Raw genomic sequence first — 18492 nt, 5'->3', positions numbered from 1 at the left:
CCCTGGCGTGGGACATCCCTTCCCTGGGCTGGAGCCGGAGCCCCCACCCCGAGGCTGCCCCCCAGCACCCATCCTGGCCAGCGGCACTGCCAGGCTGCCCTGCTTGCCCTCCTGGCCCCCGCTCCAGCCGGGGCTGGGGATGCTCAAGGTGAGTAACGGAGCAGCTCAGGGGGCTCCTGGCCGTGGCCCCACGGGGCAGGGAGGGGACGTGAGCCCCCAGGCAGTCACCCTGAATGGGGGATCAGGCCTCAGAAGGGGCAGATGGGGGCTCACAGGGGGTCTTGTCTGGGGGCAGCTCGTCCAGCTGGGGACACAGGGGCATCCCTGGAGGCACAGAGGCATTGGGGGACACAGGGGCATCCCTGGGGGCACTGGGGGACACAGGAGCGTCCCTGGGGGACACAGGGGCACCCTGCTGACAGGGAAGAGGGCTGGGTGCTGGTGCCGGGTAGCGGGAAGCCGTAAGCCCCCCCGTAAGCTCCTCACCCAGCCCCGGGACCCCGCTGCCCCGGGCCGGGGGACAGAGGCAGCCCCGGCATGCGGCAGGGCGCGGTGAGGGAGGGGGCACCCCGGGGACACGCGGGAGCACGGGGCACCCCGGGCCGCCCCGCGGCCGCCCGGACCCCAGGGGCACCCCGTCCCCTGCCCCATCCCGGTACCGGGGCAGCTCAGACCGGCCCCGGGGGTCCGGGGTTGCCCCGGGGAGGGGACGTCCCGTCCGGGGCGGGGGTGGGCTCCGGGGCTGCCCGGGGGGTCCGGCCGGCCGTGCTGCCGGGACAAGCGGGCGATGCCCGAGCCGCGGCGGGCTCGGGGCACGGCGGGGCCGGGACCGGCAGCACCGGCACCGCTCCCCCCGGCCCGGGCTCCACCGCCCCCTCCCCACCGCTCCCCTCCCGCCCGGCCCCCGCCGCCCGGCCCGCTCCGCCGCATCCCCCGCGGGGCCGGGGCTCCCGCCGCCCCCCGCCCCGGCCGCACTCACCCGGGCCCGCGGCGGTGCCCGGTGCCCGCTCCCCGCCGCCGCCGCCGCCGCCGTGCCCCGGCCGCCCCGGGCCGTGCGCAGGAGCGCGCCGCCTCCCGCACCGCCTCCCGCGCCGCGGCACACCGACCCCTAGGGGGAGGAATGCACCGGCACCGGCACCGGCACCGCACCGGCACCGGCACCGCACCGGCACCGCACCGCACCGGCACCGCACCGGGACCGGCACCGCACCAGCCTGCACTGGCACCGCCACCACACCTGCACCGCACTGCACCGACAGCGGCACCGCACCGGCACCGGCACCGGCACCGCACCGGCACTGACACCGGGGCACCGCACCGGCACCGGGGCTCCCCAGGACGGCATGGCACGGGGAGTCCCTCCGCACGGCACGGCACCCGGGCTCCCCCAGCACGGCACAGACCGGCACCGGGGTCTCGGCTGCTCCCAGGGACCCTCAGCAGCCACCGTGTGCCCCGGCTGGGAGATGTCCCGGGGTCTCCCCCACGCGCAGAGCCTGCTGGGGCCCGCTGGCCCGGGCTCTCCCTCTGGGCTGTTCCCCCCAGCCCGGTTCAGGGAGACGGGAGCCCCTCAAACCTCCTCCTGCACCCCCACCCCTGCACCCACCCACACTCAGCATCCATGCTGCACCCCGCTGCCCGCCCGGCCTCCTGCACCCCAGCCTCACCGCACTTTATGCGCCGGCACCACCCATGTGCCATCCAGAGCCAAACACGTTACCGGCATGAAGCGCCACAACTCATAACCGGCGACAGCTGCCGCCGTCACCGCGCTTCCCCTGCTCCTTTCCTCCATGAATTTCAATCAACCCGGGCACTAAAAATAGCCGCGCTCGGGCGCTGGGCAGGGCTGCGCCCAGCCAGTGTGGTTTCCCCTTTATTTGCTCCAAAAATTCTGCCTCGGAGGCTGCGAGCGGCTCCCGCAGCACTGCCGGGAGGGCGAAGGCCACAGGCTGCTCGGTGTGAGTGTGGCACCGCAGCACGCTCCGGCCTCACAGCCTGGGGTGCAGGGGAGCAGCCCATCCGGTGCCAGGGTGCCGCAGTCACGGGGTGATGGCCACCGTGGGGACATGGACCGGGTGAAGGGGACACCCACCAGGCTGCCCGGCAGCCCGTGGCGTTGCCATCACCAGCGGTGCTGGGACACGCCACCACGGTGGCCCCAGCACAGGGCACGGAGGTCTCACTCGCCCAGGCACCGTGGCACCCACAGGTGCCGTGCAGTGTCCAAGGCTGGGTCCGGGCTCTTTTGCCGCCTTCCTTTGGTACAGCCGCCGTGGCAGCCAGTCTGCGCCATCTCGTGGTGGTGGGGACCCCGCTCTGTGGCCCCCAGCAAGACCTGAGGCAGCGGCGATGGGCCCTGGGCCGTGCCTGGCTCGGCTCTTGGCCCCAGCAGCCCCGAGGTGGCAGGGATGGCCCCAGGCTGTGGCTAGTGCCAGGGCAAGCAGCGGCAGAGGGACCAGTGCGGGCTGGGGATGGTGGCCCCAAAAGATGCCGGCGTGCCCCGCGGGGCGCCCGTCCCACATCCGGGAGCGCCGTGCCAGGAGCTCTGCCTGCCGGGCACACCTTCCCCTGCCTGCACCGGTCCCCATCTGCCTGCACCGCTCTCTTGCCTTCTTCCTGGTATACCGGCCTGCGGTGCCACCGTCCCCCCGATGACATGTCTCAGCACCTCCAGCTCTGGTGGCACCGGGTGACAGCCACCCCCCCCTGCCCTGTGTCCCCCCGGGCAGGGGACTCCTCGGCAGCCCCCAAGGGGTAAAGCAGCAGGCACGGGGCTCCTGCCAGCATGGCTGGGACCAAACCCAGCGGGGTTCCCACCGGGGTGACAGTGGTGGTGACAAGGACCTGGCAGTGCTGGTGATGAGGGCCTGGCGGGCTCAGCCCCCCCCCCCAGCAGCTACATTCCTCCCGAACCCGTTCGGCAGGGTCCTGTGCCAAGGCAAAGACATCCGGGTTGGATTTTTTCCTGGTCATGCCCTGCTTCACTCCGGTGCCGAGTCAACAAGGAGAAAAGAGGATTTGCTGAAGCTCGGTGCCCCCCCTCACCCCCCACCCCCCCCCACCCCCCCCCGTGCCGCTGCCAGTGCCACCCTGCTACTGCCAGTGTCCCCCCGTTTCTCACCCCTGAGCCCCCTGTGCCGCTGGGGAGGATCCTGCAGAAAGCCGGGAAGGGGAAGAAAGAGGAGGCAGAAGCAAGTGAAAAATGACCCAATTTAATCCCAAAGCCCCCCCCCCAGCTCCAGGGTTTTGGGAGCACCCTGTTCCCCCCCAGCCTGGCCCCCCGGCCCCCCCCAGCTGGGCACCCTGTGGTGCGCGGGGCTGAGCGCACCCCCGGGAGCACCCTGCAGCTCTCCGCTCCGGCGTGGGGAGAAGGAGCTTTCCGAGGCGTCCGGCCTCTTCCTCAGCTCCACCGGCAGCCCCGCACTGGCACTGGCACTGGCACCCAGCCACGTCCCACCACCCCTCGCCCCACTGGGGCCACCCGGAGCCCTTAAGGAGGTGCCCTGATGAAGACCATCCTGGTGGAGTAGACCAGGTCCACCAAGTAGGCGATGAGGTTGAAGATGGTGAGGAAGGTGACCCCCAGGTTCTTGTCCCACCAGCAGTTCCTGCCGCAGGTGTCGGGGCGGTTCCCCCCCTGGAAGCTGTAGAGGGGCCAGAGGACAGTGGCGGTGATGTACATCATCAGGGCCAGGGTGTTGTAGCCCACCAGCATCTTCTCCAGTGGGCAGGGTATGTAGGTGATGCACCGGCCGATGGTGATGATGATGATGATGAGGGTGACGATGAAGCAGATGGAGTAGACGGCCACACACCACTGCAGGCCACCTTTCGAACTGTAGGTATCCAGCAAGGAGAAGATGAGACAGGCCACGTAGGCTTCAAACACCTTGAGGAGCCCGGGCACGGTGGAGAGGAAGCTGGAGATGTCCCCTGGCTTGGCGCGGGTGAGCCCCACCTCGAGGGCGTAGGCAAAGAAGCAGAGGAAGGAGACAGTGGTGGCCGCGGCCTGCCGGGCACACTTGCTGCTGCTGCAGGGGCTGCTGATGAAGATGGAGGGGAAGACCACGGAGGTGGTGAAGACCATCAGCGCCGCCAGCATGGAGAAAGCCGAGGTGAAGTCATCCCAGGAGAGCGGCAGCTTGGGGTAGAGCTCCAGCAGCTCCAGCACCAGCACCAGCAGCGTCACGGCAAAGCAGAAGCACCAGGTGAACATGCACCACGTCCCGTAGGAACCCTTGAAGTCCCCAGTGGAGGCCACCAAGCTGAAGGCGATGCAGGACAGCACGACGGCAAAGAGCCGGGCGATGCCCACCCAGGAGGTCACGGCGTGGAGGTTCACCGTCGCCATGGCCATGGTCCCAGCCAGCTCTCCCACCCACGCCGCGCAGCGGGAAATGGGTGCTGCCAGCAGCTGCTCTTATCTGGGTGCCGGGACGGAGGGGTGGGGTGCAGGGCAGGGAGCCACCGGCCCCCCGAGCTGCCCGTGCCGAGGACCCCCGGCTCTACCGCCACTGCCACCACCGCCAGGCACGGCTTGCTGGGGTGGCTGCTGGGGGCTGGCGGCAGCAGCATGGGCGGGTGGATCATTAACGCGGGGCCAGGCAAAGGGTGCTGGCGCTCACGGTGACGCCGAGCCCCGCGGTGGGGCCAGGGTGGGGTGGGGCAGGGAGCTGCTGTTTGCCGCCGTCCTGGCACCGCGCCCCGGCCCTGCCCGCGGTGGGAGGCACAAAGGGGCCTTTCAGGCAGCCCCGCAGCACCAGGGGGGCTGCCCCGACACCCCCATCCCCACACTATGCTGGGGGCCGGCAGCCAGCGGGGCAGAACCCGCGGGGTCTGCCCGAGGGGTCTGGGGGGCTGCACCCAGTGCCGGGTGCCCCTGGCAGGGGGGGTGCCACAGTGGGGAGCAGCCGGGTGTAGCCCCTCCCCACCCCTCCGGGCAGCACCTCCCATCCGGGCACCTCCGCTCCCCTCCCAGCACCTCCGCCACCCGATAGGCGGCTCAAAGTCCGGCTGTGCCAGCTGCCATCATCGGGCAGGGTGGGTGGGGTGACCGTGGGGAAGGCACCCGCACCCTGCCCGCCCCGGCCACCCACGGCACCACCGGCACGCCGCCGGCAGCACCGCCACTTTCCCAGGGTGCCCGGCTGGTACTGGCACCGGGCACCCTGACAGCACCGGGTGGGGTCTCGCCCCATGGCCCCAGTGGCCGGAGCAGCACAGGAGGGTGGTGGCACGTCGAAAGGTGGGGGACTAACAGGAGGATGGTGATGGCAAAGGCTGAAGGCTCCGGGTTGACCTTTAATGCTGCGCAGGGTCCAGAGGGTCTGTGCCCGTCGCAGAGCTTGGGGACGAGGGACCCAGGGACCCAACCTGGGGCAGCCTGGCACTCTTGGGGGGCTCCTTGCCCCAAACCGGCGTGGGCTCCTCACCCCAGGCAGGGTCCAGGCACAGCCATTGGTGGGCAGGGGATGGGCACTGCCACGGGGGTCCAGTGGTGGCTCCGGGGCGGCGGGGGGGGGGGGGGCAGGGAGGGGATGCGGTGGCTCAGAGGTTGCTGCCGCCCTCATCCTTGCCGGGCAGCCCGTTGAGGGGGCTCAGCGCTGGCCGGTTGCTCTCGTTCAGCCGCTGCACGCGGTAGCTCTCGTAATGGACGTTGTGGGTGATGTCCTTCAGGTCCTGCAGGTGGGACCTGCCCGGGGTGGCAGCGGGGAGGAAGGGCATCAAGTCACCGTCCCCCCCGCCCTGCCGTCCCCCCCCTGCAGGGTGCCAGCACCCCCTGCCCCGTCCCCCACTCACCGGATCAGCAGGTCCCGCAGGAGGGGGAACTCGCAGTGCGCCGGGTTCTCCACTGCAAAGCAAGGCAGAGCGGGCAGCGGGGCCGGCAGGATGTGGGCAGGAGGGCAGGGTGGCGGGGGGATGCCCAGGGAGCACATCCCAGTGGGCTCCGGGTACCACCGGAGCACTGGCATGGCTCCATGCCGCACCCCCCCCCAGCTCAGCACCCCCCCAGGCAGGGATGCGCCCATGGGTGCTGCTCCCTGCACCCCTGGCAGACCCCACCCTGTACCTGGGGAGGGCTGGGGGTGCAAGGGGCTCCGCTCACCTTCAATGATGCCCCACTTGGTCTTGCGGCCCAGCACCCGCTTGCCGTTCACCTGGTGCTCCTGGTCGGCCCCCACCACGGCAAAGGGGATCTTCTCCTGCCGATGCAGAGGAGCGCGCTCACCCCAGGGTGCTGCCGGGCTCCCCCGGGGGCATCTCTCCCCCACCGTGATCCCCAGGGGACGGTATCCCCAATCCCAGCATCCCGGCACTCACCCGAATCCTGTCATTCAGTGCCCTGTCATCTGGGTCCTGGTCGAAGTCCTCTTGCGGGTACACACTGATGGCGTGGGTCTTCAGGTCCTCCTGGATCTGCGGGATACGGGGCTTGAGCTGGGGTTGGGGGGGGACATGGGGCACCCCAGGAGCCCCTCAGGGACGTGCCCTCACCCGTTGCTTGAACTCTGCCCGTTCCTCCAGGGTGAGCGTGTCGGCTTTGGCGATCACCGGCACCACGTTCACGATCTTACTGAGCCGCCGCATAAACTCCAGGTCCAGTGGGCGCAGCCTGCCAGGGACCACCATCATCCCAGGGAGACCCCACCACCACCACCTCAGGGTGACCCGCACCGCCATCACCTCAGGGTGACCCCACCACCAAGCAGGGAGCACCCATGGGTGCTGCGAGTGGGGACTCACCAGTGACCCGTGGGGGGGACGAAGTAGACGCATCCATGGACCCGGGTGTCCGGGATCTTCCTCTTGCGGGTGATGAGGATCTCCTCACGTAGGTACCTCTCGTACTGCTCGTTGATGTATTTGATGATGGGGTCCCAGCTGGGGACGAGAAGTTGGGGGACGGCATCTGAGCTCAAACCCCCACCCCAAATTGCCACCCACCAAGCTGGGACGCCGCATCCGATTGCGTCCTACCAGTTCTCGTTGTTGATCTGGTCCCCAAACCCCGGCGTGTCCGTCACCGTCAGCTTCATCTTCACACCCTTCTCCTCGATGACTATGGGGCAGAGATGTGGGTCAGTGGGGACCAAGCATTGGGGAGAAGCAGGGGACCGGGGGGGGAGGGGGGGGGTGGTCTGAGGCCGCATCTGCGGCCTCAGACCACCCCCCCCCTCCCCCCCCGGTCCCCTGCTTCTCCCCAGGGTTGGTGGGACATGACCCCATGGTGGTGACCTTACCATGGGTGATGGACTGCAGCTGCACCGTCTTGGGGATGCGTTCCTCCTGGCCGGGCTGCGAGGCTTTGCGGCTCACTTTGGACTTGAAGAGGGTGTTCACCATCGTCGACTTCCCCAGCCCGCTCTGCCCTGAGGGGACGCCGGCAGCTCCGGTTTGTCCCCCCCCCCCCCCCCGATAAATTAATTCCCCCAGGGCGATAACACCTCAGCATCCATTTGGGAGCATCCCAGAGGTTGGGATAGCTCTGGTTTATCCCCCCAATAAATTTATTCCCCAAGGCGATAACACCTCAGTACCCATTCAGGAGCATCCCGGAGGTTGGGATGAGCTCGCCTGTCAGCATCGCTGTATTATTGGGTACGGGATGTTGCTCCTCTTCAATTTATCGCTGCTTAAATCCCCTAAAATCCCTTAAAAGCATGATCTACCCCGGCACGGCGGCATTGGAGCCGGGATTCCCGCCCCAACCAGGAGCAAACCCCGCGGGCGGCGCTCACCCACAACCATGATGTTGAACTCGAAGCCCGTCTTCATGGTTTTGATTTTCATCTGGTCGAGCACGGCTTCGATTCCCACGTAACCGAAGAGCTGGCAACCCGCTGGGCCGGACGCCACGGTGAGGGGCATCTCCTCTTCCGGCACGGCCGGCGGCTCCATGCTGCGCTCCTCGGGCTCCAGGCTGCTCCCTGCACGGGTGGGTAAAGGCGGGTGAGCCCGGACCCCCCCCCCCCCCCCCCCCCCATCCCCCGGTGCCCACCCCTCCGCCGGCACCGTTGCCCCAGCAGCAGCCGCCCCGGCGGGCACGCAGCCCCGGCGCATTCCTGGCGGCCGGTGAGGCTCGGCATGGCAACGGGGCACGCCGCCCCCCACCCCCCCCACCCCCCCGGCGAAGGGGGGGTACGGGGGAGGTGCCGTAGCGGCATCCTCGGAGCGGCCGTGCCACCGGGCAGCTCTGCCCGTCCCCCCCCGTCCCCCCCCCCCGCCGCGATGTCACCGCTTGTTCTGCGAGGTGGTCGCACCGGGCACCGCCGGCACCCCCGCCCCGGGCACCGGGCAGGACGCGCCACTCCCGCCCCGTACCCGGGCACCGGCTTCTGCCGGGGCGAGGGGCACCCGCCCGCGGCCCCGGGGGGAGGGGGGAGACGGGACGGGACACGGACGGACACACGACGACGACAGCACAGGCACCGGCGCAACCCCCAGCCCCAGGGACGGGGGTTGCCCGGGGGACCCATGCCCGGAGCGCGCCCCAAGCTGGGGGGCCACTGGAGCCCCGCCCCCCCCCCCCCCCCAGCCCTTTGTGCGGCAGCTTGGGGGGCCCCCGAGCCCTTTCTTCCTCCTCCTCCTCCTCCTCCTCCCCCTCCCCGGCACGGCCATTGTTTGGGTCCTACCTCGGTGCCGCGGTGCCCTCGCTCAGCACCCCGCTACGGTCGGGGCGGTCCCCCAGGCGCCATCAGCGTCCCCAGCCCCATCAGCGCCGCAGCCCGGCCCCCTCCCCTCCGCCAGCCCCCGGCTGGCACCAAACCCGGCTCCGGCGAGGCTGCCGCTCCCACACACGACCAGCACGGCAACATCCCTCCCTCCCTCCCCCCCCCCCCCCCCCGCAGCCCCCTCCCCGCCACAGCCAAGCCCCCGCGCCGAGTTTGCCGGTTGCCCGGCGGGGTGGGGAAGGCGCCCGCCCGGCTGTGCCCACCCGGCACACGGTACCGCTGGCTTCCAGCCAGGCTGGTGCGGATGGGGACCCCAGCACAGGGATGCCCGCCATCCCCCATGGCACCCATCACCCCCGTGGGTGGCCGGGCTGGCACCGAAGGGGAGGAGGAGCGCTCGGCTGTGGGTACCATCCCTGCTGGCACCCACCGGCTCCCTGGCACCGCCCTGCACCGTGCCCCCCGAGCAGCACCCATGCCCAGCCGCGGCACGGGCACAGCGGGGCGAGGTGAGAGGTGGTGGGCGAGGCGAGAGGTGGTGGCCCTGCCACCCGCCCCGCTGCCGCAGTGCCCCACGGCGTCTGCGTCCCCCCGCGCCGCAGCCTCCCCGCCTGGCACATATGTGCCAGCCGGTTCTTGGCGTTGGCGAGGCTCGAGCGGCAGCTTGCTGATGGCCGAGGCTGCTGAGGGAGCCGAGCTGCCCTGCCGAGGCCGCGGCTGTGTGCCACGCAGCCTGGGGACGCGGGACACGTGGGCAGGGTCAGGCCTGAGCCAACCCCGGGGTACCAGCAGATGATGGAGCGCAACACACCTGTTGCCGTGGCAACAGCATCCCGGCGGGGGGGGGGGGGGGGGAGGGGCGGGGCACCCAGCACCCTGTGTCCGCCGGTGGGTGCAAACCCACCGCCTGGCCGGAGAGATGGCAGGACCGCGGCCAAGCAGCAATGCCGGGGAAGGTGGCGGGGTTGGGGACAGCAGCGCCACGTGTCCCAGCTCCTCCCGCGACCCCGCGGGTCGGGTGTTCCTCGGAAGTGGCGAAACAGCTGGGGACTTCCTGGTAACAGCGGTGCCACCCGGCTGGGGGGGCCGAGGGCACACAGGGTGCTGCCCGCAGCAGAGCCGGGGCGCTCCGCAGGCAGGCAGGGAGGTGGGGCCTCCCCCCCCCCCCCCGATGCTCACCTGGGCACGCCACCACTCCTGGGGGACACTGGCCCCCCTGCACACCCGCCTCCCCAGTCCCTGCCAGCCCCCGGCCGTTGCCAGGACAGATCCAGAACCAAGTGATGCAGCCACTGCCTGGCACTACCCAGGGTGGCTGGCCACTGCAGGCAGCGTGCAGGCAGGGTGCAGGCAGGATGTGGTGCTTGCACCCCCCCAAGCTCCCCAGGGCGCTCTCCGGGGCACAGCACCCACGCGGGGGCTCGGCCGCCACCCATCGCCTCGTGCCGTGCCGTGCCGGCGGCAGCACCGAGCAGACACAAACAGCCAGAGGGGGCGGCAAGCAGAGCTGCAGGGCGCGTGGCGGCGCTGGGTGCTGCACCCACAACCACCTCCCCCGCGGGGCCGGAGCCCCCCATGTCCCTGCCCTCGCTGCCAAAAAGACCCATCGGCGATGGCCGGCAGCCAGGCAGCCACGTGGAATCTCTTCGGCATCACCGCGCACCTCCGGGGCTAATGGCTCCTGCAGCCAGACCTGTTCGAGGACTCATTAAAGATGCTCTTATTTTCCAGGCAGGGACAAGTAATCCCGGGTCTGTGGTCTCCTCCATGGATTTAATTACTGATGTGGGGCTAGTTGGCCGGTTCCCCGGGGAAGCCTGTAATAACGCTGCGGGGGTGGAGGGCGCTGGGAGAGGATGAGCTGGGAGAGGAGCTCCCGGTCCGGCTGCTCGCCGCCGTGTCGAACCGGACATCACCTTGGCCAGGAAGCACAGCCAGATGGGGAGAGCATGGTGCCGGGTCCCAAAGGCTTGAGGGTGGGTGAGCATGAGGGACCCGGCCCCTCCAGCAAAAGGATGAGGATTTGGGGGATGCGGAGGGAGCGGTGCCCACCACACCGGCGAGGAGCTCACCGCGGCTCTACTCGCCTGGCCGAGCATGATCCAGAAATGCCGGTGCCCCTCCCAGCGCCGAACACGACCCAAGGGGACAGTGGTGACAAACCCCATCTGCAGCCGGACCCGGAGCCAGCCTGTCCGGCTGGCTGTGGCATGGGCGGGAGCCATGGCATGGGGCTGGGGGCCGCCGGGTGCCGGTGGTGAGCAGAAGCAGAAGTGAACCATCAGGCGAAACCCTGTGTCCTGCAGCACCGCCTGCCTGCTGGGGACCGAGGGGGGCTCACCCTGCCCCGGCGGCAGCACCCCCCTGCCTACACGCCACCCTGCCCGCTGCCACCCCGGCCATCCCTACCTGGGTGAGCCGGCCGGAGCCGGGGCTGCTGCCGCCGCTGAGAGCTGGTCACCGGGGCCAAATGGCTCCTGGGGTGCAAGGCGGAGAAGGCAGCTGCAGCCCACAGCTCCTCCTCCGCTCCTCCTCCTCCTCCTCCTCCTCCTCCTCTCCCGGGGCCCTGCGTGGGCGACCCGGGGCACTCGCTCACTCGCTTGGTGTGGAAGTGAAACACGGTGGCCGCCGGCTCGCTTGGCGCTTCCTCCCACGGGGCGTGGGACTGAGCGTGCCACGACGCCCCACAGCCACCCCCAGCTGCCACCGGCTGGGGGCCATGGTGGCCTCCCGGGACAGAGGAAACGGGTGCATCCCCACCTCTTCCTGGCACAGAAACCGCTGTGCCCGAGCAGCGCCCGCCGGTCCCTTGCCGTCTGCAGGGCAGCCGGTGCCCACGCGCTGCCTGCCGGCTTGCACCCTGCTCCGCAGCCTTGGCACACCACACTCAGCCACCCTGCCAAACCCCACCTTGGTCCCGAGCACCGTCCCCCCATGTCCCCATCACCCTGGCTCACCCCCGAGCACTGTCCCCCCGTGTCCCCATCACCCCAGCTTGGCCCCGAGCACCGTCCCCTCCGCCCCGGCCAGCGCTGCAGGCAGCGGCGGGTTGGCGGGGCAGCCGGGCTGGCTGGGCAGTGCGGCCACTGGCATTGCTGGGGGATGATTCACCCCAGCCCGGAGCAGATGTATGGATGCCTTCACCGGCGTCAGTACTTAGAGCCCGGCGACGGCGGCTCTCATGACACCCCAGCGAGACGGGCAGCGAGCCCCAAGCACCTAAACAGGGAGCACAGGCGGCGGTGACCGTCTCCCGGCCACCCCCGCGCCCTCCAGCCTTCCCCGGAGCAGCCGCCAGGAAGGGGGGACACTGGGGGACCCCTGCCCCATGCCTGGGGACAGGCACAGGCTCGGCGGTGCCCATGCCAGCATGGTGGGAGCCAGGGGCACAGCTGTGCCGGGAGCCCCGTGTCCTCCCCCCGGCACAAGGCACGCGCCGAGCACGCCTGAACGCACCTTGGCCCCCCGCCACCTCCTCCGCCCCCACGGGAAGGGAGGAACAGGATCCGTCCCCAAGCCAAGCAAGGAGGGATGAGAGGGGAAGAAAGTGCTGGACACGGGACAAGATTGTGGCGATAGCCGGCACGCGCGGGGCCCCAGTGCTCGGCTGCCGCCGATGGGGCACATGTGTCCTGACCTGTCTCCCCGCGCCGGGGAAAACGATTAGCGCTGGGGCGGCGCGGGAAGCTCGCCAGGCACCTGGGGGCCGGGTGGGACGGGAGCCCTGCCAGCGCCATGCTCGGCTCTGCACTGTGCGGCCCCCCCCTGCCATTATGCGCCACGCCGCGCCGGGCGGCATCCAATGCGCCCTGCAGCCCCCTGGCACCGGTGGGGAGGAGGGCGCCGGCGGGGGTCATCCCGGCTGTGTTGTCCCCAGCGTCACCACGGCCCTGCATCAACACCCTCCCTGGTGCTGGCAGCGCCGGGGCGGCTGGAGGCAGCAGGGCTCACTGGGAGGTTTTGGCAACACCGCACCCAGCGTGGGGGTCCCGGTAGGGAGAGGAGAGAGGGAACAGGAGCAAGTCCTACCGTGCTCTGGCGTCACCGCAGCCCAGCCGCCGTCTGCAGCCTCGTCGGGAGCCGCCACGCAGGGTCCCCGTGGCCCCACCAGCCCGGCGCTGGAGGGGTTCGCCCCAGCTCCACCAGGCGCTGCCGGGGTCCCCAGGGCCGGCACCAGCACCAGCCCCCCAAGGAAGGCGGGCTGGGAGCTCACTTGCACCGTCTGCGGCTGGGACACCAGCTTAAAGGGGGCAGCTTGAGGGGCCGGCGGCAGCCCCTCAGCCCTCCCTGGGGAAGGGGCAGCGGGGGCCTGGGCTGCCTCCCCCTGGCCCCGGGGGAGCGGCGGGGGCCGGCGGGCCGGGCCGGGGCTGGCGCTGAGGCTGACCCTCAGCTGCGGCCGTGGCAGTGCACAGGGGGCCACGTCCCACCCGCCCGGCAGCCGCCCCGCCGGCCCCTCGGGGAGCATGGGCAGCCCTGGGGCCACCCCAGTGCCATCGTATGGGGCCGGTGAGGAGGAGGAGGACGAAGGCTGGTGGGTGCGGGGCTGGGTTGCAGGGCTCCGGGTGCCCCATGGGGGGGGGTCCGGCAGGGGAGTCCCCATCCCTGGCTCCTCGGCGATGTGCAGGTCCAGCGCCGGCAGCGAGCCGTGGCTGGCGGCGGCCCCACGGAGGGGATGCTCCAGCTCTGCCGGGAAGACGCTGCCGTGGGACGGCACCTTCTTCAGGCTGGGGCCGGTAGCCAGGGGGGTGCCTGGTGGCTGGGGGGGCGCGGGGCTCTCCAGGCTGGAGGACGAACTGCGGAGGCTCTCGCCATCACTGCCCGGCCCCGTGGCAAAGCCCTGGCGGGTCTGGAAGGAGGCAACACGGGCAATGCCGGTGACGGCGGTGCTGCTGGCTCGGCTGGCGGAGAGGCTGGTGCTGAGCCGGCTGCGCAGCACGGGGCTGGGAGCTGGGCTGGGGCCGGTGGCAGTGCCCGAGCGGGGTGGGTGGCCAGGCTGCAGCGGCCGGCGGCACTCGCCGGTGCCCGAGGGCAGCAGGGACACCGGTGGGGAGCCAGGCGCCTCGTCCCCATCCTCCGCCTCAAATGACTTCTTGAGCGCTGGGGACAGAGAGAGAGAGAGGGATGGTGGCATGAGAGCGGCACCTGATGGCACCCCCAGCCGGGCACCCGCCGGGCTCTGCCCCCTCCTCAGCCGACCCCACTGCCACCCCTGTGCACGGACCCCCAGCCGTGCCGTGCCACACTGTGCCAGCACCCGGAGGTGCTCCCCGCGCGCAGCCGGGTGCCAAAGGGCCGTTTGTGAGCCCGTCCCGCATGGGAAACCAGCTCAGCACCAGCAGCCCCATGGCCCTGCCGCATTGTTCCCCGTGGTTTATCTGCGCCCGGCCGGCCGGTGCCGCCAGCTCCCCATGCAGCACACTGCCCGCTTTATTCCCCCTGTAAGGGATCCGGCCCCGAGTAACCGGATCCCCCGCCAGACCCTCTGACCCTCTCCCCCTCTATCCAGCCAAACAGCCATGCTGGGAAGGATTCCTGCCCCTTTACAGGGCATTAACCCTGAAGCCTACTGATGGCGAGGCAGGCCACAGCTATCGCTACATGCAGCAGTAACGTTACAGTTCCTGCGGGAGGCTGCAGCCATGCCTCCCACGCGGCTTTGCAGCACCGACGGCAACTACGAGCCCACGCCACAGCTCTGGGGCTGCTGGTGGTGCGAACGTGCCCCCCACATGGACCTCCCCCCTACCGCCCCGTGGGCATCGCGGCGCCCAGCTCCAGTGCAAAGCTTCCTGCCGGAGCAGCCGCCGGGTGCTTGGCCCTCTCCTCCTGGGCACCATGGCCCGGCCAGGCACCGCCGCGGCAGGTCTGAGCAGCCCGGGACCCCCGCGAAGCCCCCACGGGCAGGAAGCACCTTCACTGGGCGGCCGCCCCCTCCCTCCCTCCCTCCCTCCCACTGCAGCACGGGGCCCCTGGGGAGCCGTGCTCCTGCCAGCTCTGCCGAAGCGGCACCGTTTGGTGCCGGCAGCTGGTTCCCCGGCCCCCAAGAGAGCGCGGGGGGGGCCAGGCCCCCGCCAGGCAGCCTTCCTCGCCTCTGCCGCGCCCCGCTGCCAAGCGGCGGGTGGCTGCCTCCGGCGAGGAGGCTGGGGGGGGCGGCCCACGCTGCGCCCCTTCATCCCAGCACGTGCACCAGCCTGCCCCGGCACAGCACCCGCCAGCACGAGGCCGCCCTCGCCCTCCTCTTCCTCAGCCCCACGGCCACTGCCCCGGCTTGGCCATCAGCGCCGGGGGCAGCGGAGCGGTGGGCGTCCCGTCCCCGTCCCCCCCCCCAGCTCACCTTTGTGCCCGGGGCTGGGCAGGGGTCAGGGGCCAGGGCACGGGCGCTGCTAATAACAGTTCTCCACCAGGCAGGTTATTTCTCCAGCCGGTCCTGCCCCTCTCCAGCTGGCCAAGGTGCCGGGGGCCATGGGGACACGGGGATGGCATCCCCCTCCCCACACCCATCTCACTGCTTTGGCCCCACCGGGGGCACGCCAAAATGCCTCCTTTCACCCCAAACCTGCCCCTGGTTACAGGTCATGTCCTCACCCATGGCTTTGGCTGCCCCAAACCGTGTCTGGAGTGATGGGCAGATGGGGGGGGGGGCAGCAGCGGGGGGATGCCGGGCCAGGTGGGGGGGTGGCAGGGGGTTTAGGGAGGATGAGGGGTTGTGGGGGGGGGATGGCGGGGGGTGGGGGGGTGGGGTGGAAGGGATTGGAGGGGGTGGCAGGGGGTGGGGGCGGCCCGGCAGTGGCGGGGTTAAGGTGCCCAGGGTAGGTGCATACATTCCTCCCCGGCGAGGGCAGCAGCAGCCCCGGGGTCGGGTTTCGCCGCCCGCCCCTCCCCGCCCGGCCCCGGCCCCGGCCCCGGCCCCGGCCCCGGCCCCTCCCGCCGCGGCCTCCGGGAAGCGGCCGGGGATAATCGCGGGCGAGAGAAAGACAAACCCGTCCCGCTGCCTCCCGCGGCCGGGCCGCCCCCGGGGGGGGGGGCGGGGGGACGCGGCTCCCGGCCCCCCCCCGCAGCCCCCGGCCCGCCCGGGCGGCGGGGAGGGGGGGGGGGAGCGCAGCCGCGGGTCGGAGCACGCACACGCGGGGAGTGCGCACACGCGCGAACACGGGGGGGAAGTGCAGGCACGCACCTCCCAGCCTCCCTGGAGCGCTTTGCGGTTCCCCCCCCCGTCCCCCCCCCACCCCACGGGCGCACCCCCCCCCCCGAGTGCACCCACGCCCCCCCCCGCGGGCGCACCCCGGCAGGCTCCCCCTGAGGGTGCGCCCCGTCGGGCACAACCCAACGAGCGCGCCCCGCGGGGCGCACCCCACCATGCGCAGCCCCCGGGGGGGGGGGGGGGGGGAGAGCAGGCCCCCACGATACCCAGTCCCCGGGGGGCATCCCAGCCCCCTCCCGATGCGCGGCCCCCCACGGCGCGCAGCCCCCGTGGGCCATCGCCCCCACGATGCGCAGCCCCCGGGGGGGCATCTCCCCCACACGCTACCCAGCCCCCGGGGGGGGGGGGGGGGGGGGGAAGCGCAGCCCCCCACGATGCTCAGCTCTCGGGGCGCATCCCGTCCCCCCCAAGACGCCCAACCCCAGCAGCATCCCCCCCCCCCCCATACCCAGCTCCCGGGGGGCATCTCCCCCCGCTGATACCCAGCCTCGAGTGGGGGTCACCCGCGGGGGGGGGGTCTCGCAGCCCCGGCCGCACCTTCGAAGTCGGAGAGGATCCCGTCCAGGTGCTCCTTGACGGAGAGCCGGGCCATGCCGGGGCGGGGGGGGCCGGCGGCTGCCGCCCACCCGGGGCACCCGCATGGGGAGGCGGCGGCAGCGCCGGGCGGAGCGGAGCGGAGCGGAGCCGCGGCTCAGCCCGCCGAGCCCCGGGACGGGACGGGACGGCGCCGGCTGCCCTCGGCGGGGAGGGGAAGGAGGAGGGGACCGGCGCGGGGGGAGGGGAGGGAGGGAAGGAGGGAGGGGAGAGGGGAGAGGGGAGGTGCTGCCCGCGCCCCCGCCCCCGCCCCGGCCGGACCCCCCCCCCCCCGGCTCCCCGGGCCCGGCCCCCGGAGCTCCGCCGGCCCCGCCGCCAGCCCCCTCCCGCGGGCTCCGCTGGCCCCCTCGGCACCGGCCCCAGCCCACGGGCCCCTCTGCCCCCGGCCCCATCCCACCAGGCCGGGTCCCCGCCGGCCCCAGGGCACTGGGGTGCCCCTCGCCTCTGCGCCGGCCGGGGACACCCCCGGGCCGTGGGGGAGGCTGCCCCCCCCCCCCGCCCAGGCACCCCTGCAGAGGCTGGCAGCGACGGCCGGAGCTGGGGACCCCACGGCCCCTGCGCAGGGGGACAAGCGAGGGGGCTCGCCTGCCTGCCCCCCCCCCCCCGGCACTCCCCCTTCCAGGGGTGCAGCCGGCAGCCGCCTTGGTCCTGCTCGCTGTGGGTGCTCCCTGTGCCCCCACCGTAGCTGGGGGGTCCTAGGCAGGCCGGGGGGTCCTGGCCAGGCTGCTGGGTCCCACGCAGGCTGTACACCGCAGGTCCTTGCTCCCCCAGGGATTTCCAGCTCGGAGCAAGAGGGAAATAGGCGCTGGTGCAGGCAGGGCTGCCTGCCGTTGCCTCCTGGCTGGGTGTGGGGTGTTTGCTGGGGTGTTATCATCCTCTGGTGTGGCTGCCCCTGCCAGGGGTTGTGGGCCATGCCTGAGCTCTTGGAGCATCCCTGGGGACCAGCCGCAGGGGACCGTGCTCCCCGTGAGCATCCCGGGTGGTCCTGCCCACAGCAAGTCCCACGGGGTGATGCAGGCAGCACCCCAGGGTGAGGGTCTGCACCGGAGCCGCCACCCTTAGCCCTACGGGATGCTCAGGGTGGGGGGGGCATCATCCATCCCCCTCCCACCCCGGCTGCCAAGGGTTAACCCCATCCCAGCCCCATCCCGGGATCGGCAGCAGATGTGGAAGGGGAAGGAGCTGGAAATCCCTTCTCCAAACAGGGGTCCCGCAGCGCAAGCTCCGCTCTTCACCACCCTCCAGCCGCCCGGCCGCGAGTAAACACCCGGCGGCTGGAGCACATTCCTGCGCTGGGCCTGGGCTGGGGGCGCAGCCGGGCCCCGGCCCCGCGGCGTCCTGCCGGATCTGGCCCCGCTGTGGTGTCCTTGCTGGGGGATGCGGGACATGGCCGCGGTGGCCCTGGTCACGGCCAGGTTTTGGGGGCGTTTGAAGGTGCCCGCTGGCTCCCTGGGGAAGGGGCTGGATGGGCTCCCACCAGCTGCCCCACGGCTTTTTGGGTGCAGGGGGGGCTGGGGCAGGGGTCACACTGGGCAAGGGCCGGATCCAGGGCGAGTTGGGAAAGAGCGGCTCTGCTTTCCCCGCAGCTTTGTCCTTTTGCGGCTCATGCCGGCGCAGTGACAAGCCCACCGAGCTGGGTGGCAGGGAGCTGGGCTGGGTGCTCGTGGCAACCCTGCCTGCCCCCAACACCCTGCCTGTGCCGGCAGAGCACCCAGGGGCTGCAAGCACTGAGCACCACGGTCCTGCCGAGGCCGAGAGCAGCGGGGAGGCACCGGGGCCACATGCCAGGCAGGTGCCGTGCACGGCCGAGCCAGATCCGGAGCTGCCGGGCTCCGGCACTGTCGTATTCAATGAAGTCGGGGGTGATTATGGCACCGCCTTGGCCAGCCAAGCTGGCCTGACCCAAAAAAGGGGAGAGTGGGCAGGGGAGGCAGGAGCAGCGCGGCCTGACCCCGCGGGCGCACCCCGGGCTGGCACTCCGGGCACCGTGACCGGGGTCCGACCCGTGTTCGGCGCCTGCTG

General features: G+C 71.8%; 2 protein-coding genes across 4 annotated transcripts; both read right to left on the bottom strand.

The window, feature by feature from the left end:
- Positions 1-3314: 3314 nt before the first annotated feature.
- MYADM (myeloid associated differentiation marker) lies at positions 3315-5015 on the bottom strand. Its single transcript, XM_076350979.1, has one exon. The coding sequence runs from the start codon at positions 4358-4360 to the stop codon at positions 3494-3496; it is 867 nt and encodes a 288-aa protein (XP_076207094.1). The 5' UTR covers positions 4361-5015; the 3' UTR covers positions 3315-3493.
- Positions 5016-5541: 526 nt separating this feature from the next.
- SEPTIN12 (septin 12) lies at positions 5542-16550 on the bottom strand. 3 transcript variants are annotated; one of them, XM_076350976.1, is made up of 11 exons: positions 16414-16550; positions 12705-13772; positions 7743-7931; positions 7245-7373; positions 6982-7063; positions 6748-6885; positions 6499-6616; positions 6325-6420; positions 6110-6206; positions 5803-5854; positions 5542-5695 (listed from the first exon to the last, which is right to left on the bottom strand). In XM_076350976.1, exons 1-11 carry the CDS (start codon positions 16466-16468, stop codon positions 5551-5553), a joined length of 2169 nt encoding a protein of 722 aa, XP_076207091.1. In that variant the 5' UTR covers positions 16469-16550; the 3' UTR covers positions 5542-5550. The 3 variants fall into 3 exon arrangements, with proteins under 3 accessions (XP_076207091.1, XP_076207093.1, XP_076207092.1); XM_076350978.1 differs by lacking the exons at positions 12705-13772; positions 16414-16550 and adding an exon at positions 11085-11107; XM_076350977.1 differs by lacking the exons at positions 12705-13772; positions 16414-16550 and adding an exon at positions 8637-8706.
- Positions 16551-18492: the final 1942 nt, after the last annotated feature.

This window comes from Aptenodytes patagonicus, chromosome 13, assembly GCF_965638725.1.
Source record: "Aptenodytes patagonicus chromosome 13, bAptPat1.pri.cur, whole genome shotgun sequence".
In the NCBI taxonomy this organism is placed as follows: Eukaryota; Metazoa; Chordata; class Aves; order Sphenisciformes; family Spheniscidae; genus Aptenodytes; species Aptenodytes patagonicus.
This window is presented reverse-complemented; position numbering and strand designations above follow the sequence as displayed.

Excerpts from the sequence above, each read along its gene's own strand:
- MYADM (XM_076350979.1), bottom strand. The coding sequence starts at position 4,360 with ATGGCCATGGCGACGGTGAACCTCCACGCCGTGACCTCCTGGGTGGGC.
- SEPTIN12 (XM_076350976.1), bottom strand. The coding sequence starts at position 16,468 with ATGGCCCGGCTCTCCGTCAAGGAGCACCTGGACGGGATCCTCTCCGAC. Across the intron at positions 6,886-6,981 it reads CAGATCAACAACGAGAACTG|CTGGGACCCCATCATCAAAT; the intron begins GTAGGACGCAAT and ends TCTCGTCCCCAG. Across the intron at positions 6,617-6,747 it reads GTCCCCCCCACGGGTCACTG|GCTGCGCCCACTGGACCTGG; the intron begins GTGAGTCCCCAC and ends GGTCCCTGGCAG.